The 15,700-nt window shown below is 38.4% G+C and overlaps 1 protein-coding gene across 5 annotated transcripts in view; it reads right to left on the reverse strand.

Moving 5' to 3' along the window:
- Nucleotides 1-15,700, reverse strand: part of LOC104357209 (ephrin type-A receptor 6) — a 508,448-nt gene continuing 492,748 nt past the window's right edge. For all 5 annotated transcript variants that reach the window (XM_042788830.1, XM_042788826.1, XM_042788827.1 and 2 more), the window contains 3 exons: nucleotides 7,885-8,078; nucleotides 5,664-5,813; nucleotides 1-2,762 (listed from right to left, as the gene is read on the reverse strand). In XM_042788830.1, the coding sequence (XP_042644764.1) occupies nucleotides 2,648-2,762; nucleotides 5,664-5,813; nucleotides 7,885-8,078 (459 nt within the window). In that variant the 3' untranslated portion in view covers nucleotides 1-2,647. The remainder of the gene's footprint in view (nucleotides 2,763-5,663; nucleotides 5,814-7,884; nucleotides 8,079-15,700) is intronic.

Below are 15,700 nucleotides of genomic sequence, written 5' to 3' on the forward strand. Positions count from 1 at the left end.
TTCTATTGAAAATATATTTTCAGTAGTGTGATAAATTTGGAAATTAATTTCCATTAAATACATCCAAGTTGTGTGCATGTAACATGCTGCTCTGCATCCACATTACTGGGGATGAAAAAACATGCAAAGGATAATTTAAAAGTGCACATACAAGGTCTAGATTAGTTACAAATAATTTTGAAACCCCGTTAACAAATAACAGACTCATACCTCCTCGGTAATGTATTTAATTGTGAGAGAGGCTCCTTCCACAGATGTCATGTTATTGGCCACGGAAGCAATGACAGGCAAAATGGATAACATGTTAAAGGAAAATCAACTTTTAGATTACTCTGTGATGATAGTATTTTTTAAGAAGGCTTCAGGTAAGTATGATTTTCTTTCTATAAGAGAACCTTTACCACAAAATTATTCAGATGCAGAATTGGGGCAGATTTTTTCAAGTAACAGTCACATAAAAGAACAAATGCTTTTTTTCCCCATTGAAGGCCTGTGATCCTCCAAAACACACATGCTTTTAGAGTCCTACTGAGTTCAGTGGGACTACTCATGCTGGCAAAATTATCTTTATAGCTAGAACAGGACTGAAGCTGCCCCTCTTTAAACAATCTCATCAAATTGGCATTGTAGAACACTAGTGAATCCTGATCTTTAGCAAACTTGTTCCTTGGTTAAATCTGTTCTGCTTTTTTTTTGTTGTTTGTTTGGTTTTTTAATGAAAGAAAGGAAAATTTACTTAGTGCACTACTGTTATCCTGCTTAAATTAATGCAGTTATTCCAACACGAAATGACAACAGTGAATCGGGCCTAGCATGTCTTACTCTGTGAACTGGTTGGAAGCATAATATTTTCTGAGTTGTTTTCTGATTTTCCTTCTTCGCCAATGGTATACAACGGCAGCCTCTTCCAAGAATTAGGAAATACATTATGATTTACAAGCTGTAAATTAAGCAGTAAATATCATTTTGATTACATAAAGTAGTTAGTTCATTTTGATATACACATATATTATACTAATTACCCAAATGCACTTTTTAGTGGAAGGGTTGTAATGCTTGAGTATATGGGAATGCCATGTAACTCAAAAACTTCCTCCAAACTATATATAAATTAAAAGCATCTGCATCCAGTTTACATGTGACATGCATGTATATCTGTGCATGACTTCTGCAGCACACAGATATGTGCTTGTTACCCTGTTCCCAGTAGCACATACCCCATGCAGAAGTTTGGAAATGTAGCCCAGCATGTCTATGTAAGTTGTCTGAATAAAACATGAAAGCTGCAAGTCTTTGAGAGGTACAAATATTATGTTAGGCCTTTGCAGACATTATCTTGCATGTAAATATGGCTATTGAAGAGTTCTAAAGGTAATTGTCTTCGATATTATTTAGGTATCTGTACTAAATGAAGATCTGGCCCCTAGTAACCAGAGCTCCATTTCAGCAGAGTCTGCTTTTTATTTCTAAAAGCAGTTAGAAGTAGACTCAAGGCAACATATTATTACACTGCTGTCCTACATCTCCTTTTCTGCCTCTGTACAGGATAACTGAATATCGCAGCATGTAGCTTCCATCATTAGTTGGCTGTTGTACCACTGCCCTCAACTGGAGGATGGTATGGCCAGCCTGCTCCCATGGGAATAAGCACATCACCCCACTGATGGCTGGCCCCCTCACGTCTACTATCACTGGTGGAAATTCTGCTTAGTTCAAGCAGCAGAGGCCTGCGTTTTCAGAACAGAAAGCTTTTTGAAGTCTATGTGGCCACAGTATAGCTGAAAACCATGTTTTACATGTGGTTATGGAAACATTACAACCAGTTTTCCAGTGAATATTTGCCACCTAGTAGAAGCAAATGCTGAGTATTACCAAAAAAAAAAAAAAAAAAAAAAAAAAAAAAGTCTGGAGTGGTGAAGAATCCCAAGGATGAACAAGTTTTCCAACCTAATCTAAAATTTAAAGCATAAAAAGTGTCAAGTGCTAAAGTAATTCAAAATCAATGACCTTAAGATTTCAAACAGATTTCTCTCACTACCCTCCTAATTATTCACACAATGCAAACTCGCTACATAAAATCATCAGGCATTTCTGCAAACAATACTAATATTTTGAGGCACCATCTTACCAGCATTCAAACTATTATAAAATAACAATAGGACCCATACATTTGGATTTAATTAAGAGATAAAATAAATATTTATGTCAAACTTCTTTTTGATTGCACATTTGGTATTGGAAGTTACATGGTCACAGAACATGAAAAAGTCAAATACTTTTTGATCTACCAGCAAACTCTAAGTACATCAATAAAGAAGCCACACCAGGCCAAATAGATTATTACTTTCAAGTAAGTTCATGAAAGTTTCCCAAATACTGTTATATAAAGTTACACATCCATGCTGAGTTATTCATCAATGTGCAGCAAGAGTCTTGGAGTAGGCCAGGATTTTATCGGCAGATAACTGGTGGAGGAGCTATGCAGTGCGATTAAAAAATCCAGTTTGGAAGCATTAACATAGAAGTACTTTTATAGTCTGGACAGGAAACTGCAGTTCTCGAAGTTGGGAAGAGCAGAAGGGAAGAATGAGAGTATTTTTCCATTTTAGAAACGCTGAGGCACAAAACACAGTTGATTCTAGTACTTTCATACATGAAATCCTTTCTCCTGTATGTGCATCATGTGTAACCGCAATGTCTGTAAACTGCTGACTATTCGTCTCTGGTGTCCAATGAGTACAACTCCAATTCTTCTAATGTCACTGCAAGATAAAAAGTTTAATCTTGGACGCAAGTATAGTAAAGCCTCTTGTACACAAAAGAGTATAAATATATGATGAATTGTTCTTCTTCAGGACAGTTCACCTTCCTGAATGGGACATACAAGAAATCTGCAAATGTTCAAGTTTTCTGCACCTGTGAATTCCAAATTTTTAAAGACAGCCATTTAAGAAAAAAAAAAAAAAAAAGAATTTTGTATTTAGAGCACCAGTATCTTTTGTGAAACTATCAGTCAAGTAATTTTTCCAAATCTTGAGGAAGAATTTGAGAGGTAGATTCTAGTAGCCCATATTTAGTAAAGTGTCAGTAGCAAATGTTTCCCACTCATACTTGCAAAGGAACAGAGCTGATACACTCATTCTTGCAGTCCTGAGGCAGAAATAAGAGGGGATGTGCTTCTGATGATTCAGGGAACGGTGGTGAGAGATGGTCTAAAGATCAGAATAGCAGTGAATCTTCCAGCCTGACCCAGATTTCCCTCCTGGTTTCCTTCATCTCATCTAGACCTGTACCTCAGAGCAGGTAGCTCACCCATGGACCTTGACTTTTTGGCAGGAATTAAGTCAACACCCCCTCAGCATTCAGCACAATCCACTAGTTTTTTTGTTCTCTAAACATCACCGACTGCAAGATGCTGAGAAGGATCACAGAGGTGGTGAGGGCAGGAAACCAGATATGCCTTGTCAATTGTGCAAATCCCACACCGGGACATATCTAAACAGGCAATGTCTATGCTATCCTCAAAAAATGTTTGACAATATAGCTAGTAAAGGAGCTCAGGGGATGAGGCATGACCTTTATGAGTTTCAGATTTGCAGTTCAAGATAACTGCCTCTGTATCCTCCAGCTGAAGAGCCACTGGATAGCAGCAACTATTATGTACTTAGTCTTAACATCCACATGGGGGAGGATACACAACATGTAAGGTCAGCAGGGACTATGCAAAAATATGGAGCATCTTGGAAGATAAAGAGTCAGCTAAAAGAATAAACCTTTATGGGGGGAAGTGGTATTAGAAATGCAAGAACAATGCTTAATACTTATCAAGGAAGGCCTGATAAAGCTCAGAAAGAAGCCAGCAGGCCTAGGGTGACAGGTTATTTGAAGAATGAAGGTATCTTTCAAAAAGCAAAAGTGGTATCTAAAGAAAGTAGAAAGAATGATAACCTTAGACATATTATTTGCAAAAACAGAGTAAGGCAGGCTAAAAAAGAACTTGAGGAACAACCAGAATAAAGACACTCAATAAAACTCATAAGAAGCCTTTTTGAAAACTTGCTGGGTATAAGAAGCCTGCCAGAGGCTCTGTGGAGTCTAACAAAGATTTGGGTAAAACAGAACACTGAAAGACTGGCAACTGTTGGAAGATTAAACCAATTATTTGAGTCAACATTCACTGCATAAAAAATTGAAGCGACTCCCATTCCAGAACCTTTATGGGGGACTTGGCAGAGGATCTGTCTGAAGTGATGGCAGGAGAGGTTATAGGACAAACTGAAAAAATGAGCAACAATCCACCCCCAGAACAAGACTATATTTAGCCAAGAGTTTTTAAAGAGCTTAAGGATAAAATAGTGGAATTGCCAACATGAGGTAAGAGAGGGAGTTATCAGTTGTGTTGCACGTGCTTAAGAATATCTTGGTGCCTGAGGCATGGTGAGTGGTGTGAAACAAAATAAAGTTTCCAGGGGATGCCTGTGAGCCTGAAATCATTATAGGGCATAATAGAAACTACAGTAAAGCAGAGAATTATTGTATGCTTGGATGAATGATCTACTTGAGCCACCCTGGCTTTTATAAAGCAGGACTTCTCTTTGCAAAGTCACTTGTTTCCAATGGAGAGGTCAGCATACATACTGATGAACGCAATTCATTTGATATACTCCACCTGGATTTCCAAAAGCTTTAGAAAAGATTCCTCATCAAAGCTTTATAAGGAAAATAAGGATCTGTGATATAAGAAGGTCTTTGTGTGACTAAATAACTGCTTTAAAGATAGGAGGATAGGAGTAAATTGTCAGATTTTACAATTTAGTCATCCATAGAAATCTGTAGGGACCCGTGCTGGGATAATGGTGAACCTTACTGCTCAACAAATCAGTAAATGGTCTGGAAAAAGAAGTGAGCACAGAGGTGAAAAAGTCAGTTGGTGAGACTAAATTGTTCAGGGTAGTAAGGGCAAGGGCCAACCTTGAAGACTTTTAGAAGGATCTTATAAGACAAGGTGACTATGCCATAAAGAAGCAGATTAAATTCAACGTGGGTGAATGTAAACTGATACACATGGGAGAAAACCAGTCCTAACTTCACCTGTAAAATTAATGAATCTTAACTGACAATTACCATTATTAATACAGTCAGTCCCAGCATCAAATAAAAGATTAGGAATTTGCAGGAAGGGAATAGAGAACAAAATAGATTGTAATATTATGCCACCATATTAATCCATAGTTTGCTCAAGTATGGATTTCATTGGGGTTTTCATTTCAAAAAAAGATCGAGTAGTGTCAGAGATCGCTGAAGAAGGGCAGCAAGATAGGGAACAACTTCCTCATGAGGACTGATATGGGCTTGATGATGTTTTGCCACTGATTTCAGTGGTCTAGATTAAAACTGGTTCCCCAAGAAACATTTAAGGATGCTCACTGCCTGACCTTTGGTAGTGTTTGGTATAGTGACGGAATGAAACTATCAGTTCTGTGTCTCTTAATCATATCTTTCTCCTGTGTTGTTTTGCTAAAAAACAGTATTTGTCTTTTATTAGCTTAGGTAGGAAAGGAAATGAAAACACTGTTTCATACATCATGATAATTACACCGCTGCAGCATCTAAACAAATTCAGATTGATTAATCACTATAGGGATAATAGATTACATACTTACTCAATACTCATTCTTGAAACCATATCCAAAGTTGTGAAACCTGCTGCCATGAAGTTATTTTTATACTGACCCATTTTTATGGAGTCCAGCCAGTCACTGACTGAAACAAACAAAGGATATTCTGGAACTTCACCAGGTGAATCTGGCATTCTGTAAAAATGAAATGCAAACATTACCAAGGCAGTACAAAATATGACACTCAATTTACTCCGGTAAACATTGTTTTTATTAAAAGGCAGAAGGAATGAGAGAGGAGCCTGAGCAGTAAAAGTCAGATCTTAATGGAAGGATCTCTTCAACCCATTGTCTAAAATTTACAAATCATGTCAGTCTGCCAAGACACACTACTTACACAATAATTTTTTTGATGTATTTATTACAGTGTTAAAAACCTAAAACTAACCTTAAAAGAAGCAAAAAGAATAACATTTTATATCTTTGCTTTTACACAGAATTTCAAATAAAAATGAAGGAGTTACTTTAGTCACATTTCTGTTTCAGTTCTTTTCCCTAAAATTATCACAACTGAAACAGAAAGATAATAAAAAAATACTCCAATTTTGGGGCTTATATTTTCACTCTTCTGTTGTGTACCACACTGTTGAGGGCTCACATTTTCCACTGACTTTGTACATTTTGTGTATAGAAACTGTAGGAGCAGGACCCTGAAAAAGCACACTGCTGTTTATAAAAGCTTTATGATAGCCTTTAGGAGAAAGATATAATTTATTTAAAATGAAAATTTATACAGCAAAAGCCAGCCAACGTTAACAAATGTAACACGACTTATGTATAACGTAGGAAGCAACACACCCTAGTATCTTAGCATACTGAGCTTCAACCACACATACTCAAATACATTAAACACACTGATTTTCATTCATATTATCAAAATGATATAGAGAGAAACTGAAGGACAGGAAAACACTGTTAAGTACAAACCTCAATTAAAGACCTACTAGGGTCCTTTCCAACCTAAATTACTCTGTGATTGTATGATTCTATAGAATAACTGCTGACCTCATAATTTAACTGTAACACAGTAATCAGATTGACTGCATCAAACATTCCCAAATGAATGGAAAAACTTTCCCAAGCAGGTGAGCTTAAGAAGCGTGTAAGCAGGCATAAATTTTTAGATCTTAAGTAATGTCTTAAAATAAGAATAAATAAAAATGCATTACTCTGATGCTAATTAAAATGACCCATATACAAGTAGCAAGTCATATATATATTTACATGCACATATAGGCCACTAACTCTAGTGCACGGGCGCTAAATCACAAAAGCCCCACTAGTTTGTGGTAGATGAATGGCTATAGCCTTAATCTAGGTTTTCCTAGTAACCTCTCCATTCAGCCTCTCTCACAGAAAGATACTAATCTCAGTCTTAGTCTTTAGCTTGTTGCTCAACCCTTCTCCAAACCACATAAAAACCCCTCTTACCCACTGAGGTTCTCAGCAAGACCCACCCAGGCCTTGGGAATCCTTTGTAAGCCCCGAGAGTCTCCATGAAAGCTCCTTTATCTTAAGGTGAATTTCAGCTAATAAAGAGAGTGAGGTCACCTGGACCTTCACTGATTTCAGCTGATATCCAGGGACAGCTTGGATCAACAAGCCTATAAAAATTGACAAGTTCTTCTACCATAGCCCTGTTTCTCCTGTGGCTACATTAATTTCTGTAATATGATTAAAGGAAAAAACTTTGGGCAAGAGTTTGTTGTGGAATTGTAATAGCATAATCTCTTATTTGGTCATTACTGCTATTCTTCTGCAGATAAATAAAGATTTAGCAACCGAAGACACAACTGCTTTCTGCAGGAAAATACTCCAAGGCAGTTCAGAAATTGCTTGAGCACTGTCAGATGGAAAGACAGTATGTTGAATAGGGAAAAAAATTACAAAGAGAAAACAAACATGGAGAAGCACCAAAAAAAAAAATTTACAGAGATTCACAAAGATTAAGGATGGACAGTGCACAAACACAGCTCAGACCAAAAAAAGAAAAATATCTGATATAATCATGACGTGAGAAAAAAAGTCTTTAAACAACAGTGTATTAACCATAAATCAAACTTAAAAGAGGCTTAAAGTTACTCGAGCCCCTATAAATTCGTGAATTCAGAACTTTGCAGCTTTCTCCCACCCATACTTAATGCCCTAAAACATCTAATGACAGCCACCATGCGTTATACAGAAAAAGTACTGAAAAGAGTCTTACACAAGTACGTCCTCCACTAAGGTATGAAGGGTGCTCGGATTGCGGATCAGTTTGTCTAGGAAGCTGACAATGTCACTGAATTTTGGACGGTGGTTCCTCTCCTTTTGCCAGCAGTGAAGCATTAGTTGGTGAAGAGAAGCTGGGCAGCCCATGGGAGCTGGGAGCCTGTATCCTTCTTCAATAGACAGTATAACCTAAAGAAGTACAATGCATATGATTACTGGGTGTTAAATGGCAAAAGACAGTGTAAAGTTGACAATTAAAAAGCAGTGATAACAATTAATGGCACAGCCACCCTCACTTTATGTACTGCTGGGGCTTTACTTGGGGAATGGTGACTGGCAGGAGTGTGACCAGAGGAGATGCAAACTTTTTTGTAGGCATATGAAACACAGCAGGCACTTTTTTAAGCTCTCTGGCCATCCTCTTCAAACAGCCAAGAAAGGAGGAGGAGAAGAAAGAACCAGTATCACTGTCTTTTTAATCCACTTCAGGTTGATGCTGTACTGTTGTTGTCACAGCACCAAAAACTAGCTTTGTATGGCCACTGAATACTGGGATGCTCTAATATGTGCATCCTGACAAAGTGTTAGTCAATGTCACGATATAATCAAGTACTACAAATGCCCATTGCAGCACCTGGCAAATTTACTTGGAGATAATATGTTTCTGCTGATCATTTGAGTATAATTAATTCAGACAGTGTCTCACATCCTGAGTTACAGCAAAGCACAACATTATTTTTAACAGCCCCTCTCAGAAACTGGGATGTCCAATCTGTGTATGATCACACAAAAGTTAATAAAATTCTGGTGTTACCGTATACCCTAAAGTGAGTAAAACTTTCAGATTCAGCAGATGTGGAAAATGTGCTTGGTTAGGATTTGGAAAGAAACAGATCTGATGTCACAGATAAATCACATGTATGAAAAATTACACTTGTTCAGAGTTGAAGGGAGGCTTGCTTTTAGTAACACTGGTAACAAAAAACATTGTCTGAAAAGGACATTAGTAGCCCTGCATGATAGGAGGTAGCAAAAGTAGGTAAGGTCCATGAAAAGCTGGCTGGATTCATTCTATGTAGGATTTAAAAAGCAGGAGGAAAGGTTACTAGGTTCTACAGTGAGTGGTGGTAGCAGTGGGGATGATGATAGAAATGACATAGTCATGATTTATTGTATATAAAAGAATGGAAAGATAATAGATGGTTGATCAAAAACAAAGCTAGGAAAAATCCCAACCCTACCACACACACATAACCCTTCCACATAAAAATCCAACCGATGCTAAATGTTCTGTAAAGTAGAAATGATTGTACACAATATTTATAATAACACAGGGCACTTATGAGAAACATACCTAATGCATTTATACACACTCTGCTTTAAGGAGACATGTATCATTTTCACACAAATGTATGTACATGCTGCAGACATATTAATGCAGCTGGAAGGGGGTACATTAAACTGTTTACAGCAAATCAGTGTTTTATAGCACTAGCTGTAGCTTCAATATATTCAACCTTATTATCCTGGAATATATCCTCGTTCTCTTTTTGAATTCTGAATTAATGTTGTTGGTTCTGTTTAGCAATGTCTAATGCTTATGCTGCAAGTGTTATGCAAATAAATAAGAGTAATGAAGCTACGTTAGGACCTTAGTTCCCCTTCATGGCACAGTGGAAGGTGGAACAAGACTCTTGTAGCTGTATACAGCTGGGTGTATGAGTTTTATAAAGTGAGATGTCTTGGTCCTACAGTGTATAGCCCTCTTGTATCCTGTCAGAAACACCTATGCATGAAAACCAAGTGTTTGCAACATGGCAGGGAACTGGATTTGCATGGGATAAGTTTCAGACCCATCGGCAACAGCACTGGGAAGTACAGGCTGCTCCAAAAGCAGTGTTACTTGCCATAGGGATCTCTGAATTATGCACCCGTGAGTATTGACAGATCATATATGTGCAGACAGGACTGGCCACACACATACAGAGGTGATATCTAGGAGTGAATGCTATGTCAGTATGATAATCCTTCCACCTGCCTTCCTGGCTACTTGTTTATCTCCCTGGGGTTTACTTCAGTGGCCTGAAATCCAGGCTGCCAAAATGGCTGCTAGAGAAAAAAATACCATCAGATCGCCAGAGAAGTATTTCCTCCAAACCCTTGCCTCCTAACGATGAATATGCCCCCCAGATTGCTCCTGCTACAGACTCAGGATGGGTGCAATTCAACCCCACACACATGAAATTTTATTCACAAAACTGTCAAAACTCACATATCTCAAGCAGTTTGTCAAAAGCGGCTTCATAAAAGATAGGTACTTGTTACAGTGTGGGGTATAGCTAAGTTGATACTTGTCACTGAAGAAGCAATATTTAGCAGCCCAGAAATGCAGATGTAAGCATTTACATTTAACTGTACTTGTTGCAAATGATGAATTTATGAAAATTATTTTGTTTTTAAGGCAAAGGGAAAACTTCTCTACAAGTATAGCATTTGCTCAACACAACAATAGAGAGCTGATGAGGTTTTCCTGAAATAATTTATTCAGGGAAAAAAAACAAAAGCAACTAGTTTTCCAGACATTGTATTTTCTCTGACACACTCTATTTTACCATATCTTTGAAAAAGAAGTTACAGTGCATTTTGTTTCGTCTCTTATTCAAAAGGAACATTTCAGTATGAAGAGAAATGCCAGCTGGTGCTGGGATAATTATAATTTCTCATTAATACCAGCACATTTTAAAAGTAAACTGCAAATATTGCTTCATTAGTGTCCCTTGTGAGGCAAGTATTATTTTTAGAGACTAAGAAGCAAGAGTCTAATACTGCAATGGGAATCAAGTCTCAAAGGAAGGATTAGAGCTATTTATTTATTTATTTATTTATTTATTATAGTTCCTGCTCTGCTACTTGCATAGCACCTATACCTAATCAGAGAAATGAGATATACATATACCTAAAAGGGAAGAATTATTAAATTTTTATTGTTAATATAAAATTATATATTATATAATGTGAAGATTATACATGTTAATATCTTCTAAATGCCTTTTTCCTTGCTAGTTTAAGGCTGATGAATCACCACATTAATCATTAAATTTTTTGAATGTCTGTATCTAGAAGAAGGATATAGCGACAGCTCTAGCAATTGGTGTAACTCTTTCCACACCAGCAAATCAATGGCCCCATCAATTTCAGCTCGAAAGAACAGGAACATTAGCTTCGTTTCTATACAAATGAAGCCCTGAGTCTGCTAACAAAAAGGTTTATTACTGCTGTCTAGTTTTTTTACAGTTAAAAGCTAATTATTTCCATGATTTTTAATGCTCGGGCTTTTATTTTTATAAAGGGGACCATTCTTTTTATATATTTTTGTACACAGATGATATTAAACACTGGAGCCTGTTAAATACATTTTATCATTCTTGTTTGACATCAGACATAGCTGTAAAGGTTGAAGACAGAGTTAATATTAAATATTTATTATGATACCAAAATGATCTGAAAAATATTTATGGACTTTTATAAGATTTATGCATATTTAGTTTCAAAATCATTTGAAACTGGCAAAAACAGCATCTGAAAATTAAGATGTAATCTTTCTGATAGTTTCATTATTAACAGTAACATAGATTTTTGCTTTCTAAAGTTAACTGACAGATTTTTTAATGAGACTGAGACAGAAGAAAGTCCAGAGGGACGTTGTCCCTGTGTCCTGCTGACATCTGAAAAATCTACCAGGAGGGAGAAGCAGCTGCTCACACCTCATGGTCTGGAGCCATTCCCAGGTGCCTGGCAAGTGTTTTGATATCTGTGGGTTGAAAGAACTATATTAGGGTAAGTTACCTTTACAATGACAAGAAACTTTCATAAGTGTAAGGACTTTTATTCTGTTTGCTGCAGTAGTTTTCTTGCATATTGATTACAATCCATTAAATATTTATTCTTTTTTTTTTTTTTTTTTAAATACTGTAGTTCTGAAATGTGCACTAATTTATACAGTGGCTTCTAACAGGTGTCCCAGTAGACTTCATTCACAGCTGTTCTACAAACCAAATGCATGGAATATAAATCTTCCTTTCCTCACATGAGCATTAGCAAGCCAGGCTCTTAGCACAATCTGTTCATCAGTACACTAGTTTCCTTGGAAAGTTCAATATCTTAGCTAATGTTTATTAATTAAGCAATAAGACATGACAGACTGTGCAGCAGCCCTAATTAATGGACACCTCTGGTGCCTGCCACACATCTGAGAAGTGCATTAATCAGCACCAACACAGGTCGGAAGTGACTTACCATAATAATAAAATGGTTATTTACTTAAACAAGAACATTTCTCAAAGTTAATAACATTTTTAAGCCTCTACATTATACCGTGTACAGTATTAAAACATTTATGAGAGGCATTTTCAAACTCAGTTGCCTAAAGTTCAGCTTCCAAATCCCTGCTTAGGAATATAAAGGATGTTAGACTTGCGGAGGCGTTGAGTCTCTGGCTTGCAGTGATCTGATGGGTACCTCTGAAAAGTTGTAGTCTCTGAAAATCCGACCTGGTTTACTTAGGTGGCAGGTATCAGTTGGACATTTCTCTTAGCATCTGCTTGGGCTCTGTGCTATCTGTGCTGGATCCTCGTGAGTCGATTGCTGTGACTGAGGGGCTGGACAGGAGACCCTCCATAGACTTAGCTCAGCCCCCCTGTTCATCTGACTGAAGATGTTTTCGCATGGCAAATAAGCACCACGTTGGACAGCACTGAGCTTGCCTCTCCTAGCCTTGCCTCCCTTTGGGTATGCATCGGCATATCGTTGGTTTCTATGTTATGCATGCAAGAGATGAACGCTTAACTGGCAGCCACTCAAAACATCAGTCAGCTGTCGTCTAAAAAAGTGAATTAATCTCCCAAAGTTTTTTAATTAGAAGAGCGATTTGTAAGATTGAATGTGAAAAAATAGACCTAGCTCTGTGGAGTTTAGACTTGGAAAACTTTTGGTACTTTACAAAACCCCACCCAATTCAGCAAATATTTTATTGTTAACTAGAGGAGAGTTTTATTATGATTGAAACACAGTAAGTGGTGTAATGTTAATGTTGCCAGACATTTTGTTGTAGCAGAACCTCTGATTATACTTATGCAATACCTTATTACCTGTTGTTTGCATAATGTGTCTTTTATGAATCTGTTTTTTTCACACCCCTCTCTGTTACTTTCCCTGCCGTATGTACAGTATCACTGACCTTTGGGAAAGTCCTATTATTTCTGCAAATTAAGCTCAGGTGAATTCAGGGTAATTTATTGTACTAACAAAAATGTCCCAATATCCAGCAGAGTAAGCTTTACAGTATGTCTAATAACTTGAAATTTCCCAATGACATTTAGAGACACTAAATGTATTGAGAAGATCACAGGTGCTCACTGTTAACATTTTAGCACTGAAAGCCTGTGGGTAGGGCTCCAGAGCAAAGGAGTCCTTTGTGCTGGGCATTGCTGAACCACAGGGAAAAGCCCAGGTGTCAGCATCATTAGCATAAGCAGCATCCACAGGGCCCACATCGTTATTCTGTATTAACAGATACTTCTATTTTGGATGTAGGATTAGTTAAAGGTTGCTATCTTCATGTTGTAGCAAAATATTTAATATACTCTAAGTGGAGGAGTCACTTTATGAATTCGCACTGCTGGCATGGCTGCCAATAGTTATGTCGTAGGGTCTGATAGAGGGTGAGAGGACAGGCTGAAGCCAGCGTCAACGAAAGGGAGAGGCAGCTGGAATGAAGGTCTGTGTTGTGCACTACTCTCACCTGGTGACTTGAACTCTACATGAGGGTCCTACCAGACATTAAAATCCTCTTCCCAGGAGGTGAATAGTGGGGCCGAATGGACTTAATAGAAAGTCTCTCTCCCCCCCACTTCCCAGTTAGCAGTTACAGCCGTGGGAGAGTCAAGAGGTGGGCTGGTATTGGGAGCCGATGTGAGGAGGATTATGATTACAGGAGAAGTAAAAGAGATTATGGCAGTTGGGTTCTTCGTAGAAACTTGACCCAACACCAGATGAAATCACTCAGAACTGGAATAGAGATTGAAATTCCCCATGTTGTAGCACAGGATCATATGACAGTGAGACATGATGATACAGCAAAGAGGCATCTTCCTCCCGCCACCTCCTTGAGCTGCAGTCATCACCAGCTGCCCATCACCTGCATCTAGATAAGCAGAGTGGCAAGATGAGGGGCAGAAGCAAAGTTACAAAGAGATGACATTGCAGTTGGAAACACCGGCACTGCACAGAAGCCAGGCACCATGCTAGGGCCCACTTTGTTCAGAAGTACCTGGCTTCGTGGGCTTCTTTAATCTCTTAAAAGCACTAACCATGAATGGGGTGCCGCAGAGGGAAGGGAGAAATTAAATACCAATTACACAGTGAGGAACACCAAGCAGAAGACTACTGCCCACAATATGTTCTGAGGATGTGCCAGTGGCAACTGACAGGGGCAACAGCAGGAAGGACTGAGAGCTGAGGCTGCATTTCTGACAGTGCAGTCCCTCAACCAGGCAGTGCTAATGGGGGTGGAAGAGAAAAAGTAACTGCCCAGTGAGCCTTGCTTGTAAATGCACATGCGGGCATTGTACTTACTGCTCAGAAAGCGTTGAGTGGACAGGTTTGTGCCCCAATGGGCAAAACCATAAAATTCCATCAAAATGTAAGAAAAAACTTTTCTATTGTGCATATGACTGAGCAGTGGCACAAGTTGCCCAGAGAGCTTGTAGAGTCTCTGTCCTTGGAGATACTCAAAACCTGATCACAGATGGAACTGAGCAAACTGTTTTAGCTGACCCTGCTTGAGCAGGGGGGCTGGACTAAGTCTTGGAAGGTCACTCAACCTCTGCTGTTGTGTGCTTCAGTGAATTTCTAGTACATTTTTCCCAGTTCCTTGTTTTGTTCAATCTCTAGTTAAAAGAAGGCTCACAGTGAAACTAACCATTGCATCTATTAGTTTGGGAAGGCAGAAAATTTGAGGCTATATATACCTGCATTTTGATACAAAGTGCATTCCATGCAATGCAGAGTGGTCAGGTTTTGCAACAGCATACTAATGATGACCCAGCTCATATTGCCATGGTTGTGTTCAGCTTTGCTTCTGAATGGAAGGTTAGATCAAGAATAGCACCCTCTGCGATTGCAAGGCTGAAGCAATGTCCCAACAACTTCGCAGTCAGCTCCTAAAACACCACATCCTACAATGCGGCTTTTTTAAAGACAACAATGGCAGTTTGCCTTAAATTTGTTTTTGTAAGCTGTGGCAGTTCAGGAGCTGCTAAGTGGCTCTCAGTTAAGGCCAGGTACTGAGGCTGGGGTACTCATACTGTTAGTTGGAGTCTGCTTGCTCATTCTCTTTTATTAACTTTGAACTCACTGTCTCACTTCAATCAAATTAAACAAGTTGTGTAAGAATGAACAGCTGGTCAGGGGCATAAAGTTGGTTGTAGGACAAAGACTTAAATATATGAGAAATCTGTACACAGAGGATTTCACACTGTGCCTCAGCAAAAAAAAAAAAAACAAAACAAAACAAAACTTAATTCAGTTGTCTAAGCTCAGGTGTCTGATTTTGAACTCCCTAGGTAACCTGACTAGACATCAGTTGTTGCTCCAGAAGGACTCAGGTCTCCTGCATGTCCTCTGTCAGCTGCATGTGGAGGTCTTCATTACTGCAGGACATCTCAAATGCCAACAGATTGCTAGCTGTGGGAAACAGAACTCAGCCTACCGGGCTTACCAACTTTTTTCACAGTAGATCCATGATGTGTTTA

Source organism: Tyto alba, unplaced genomic scaffold (genome assembly GCF_018691265.1).
Source record: "Tyto alba isolate M040663 unplaced genomic scaffold, T.alba_DEE_v4.0 Super-Scaffold_14, whole genome shotgun sequence".
NCBI lineage: Eukaryota > Metazoa > Chordata > Aves > Strigiformes > Tytonidae > Tyto > Tyto alba.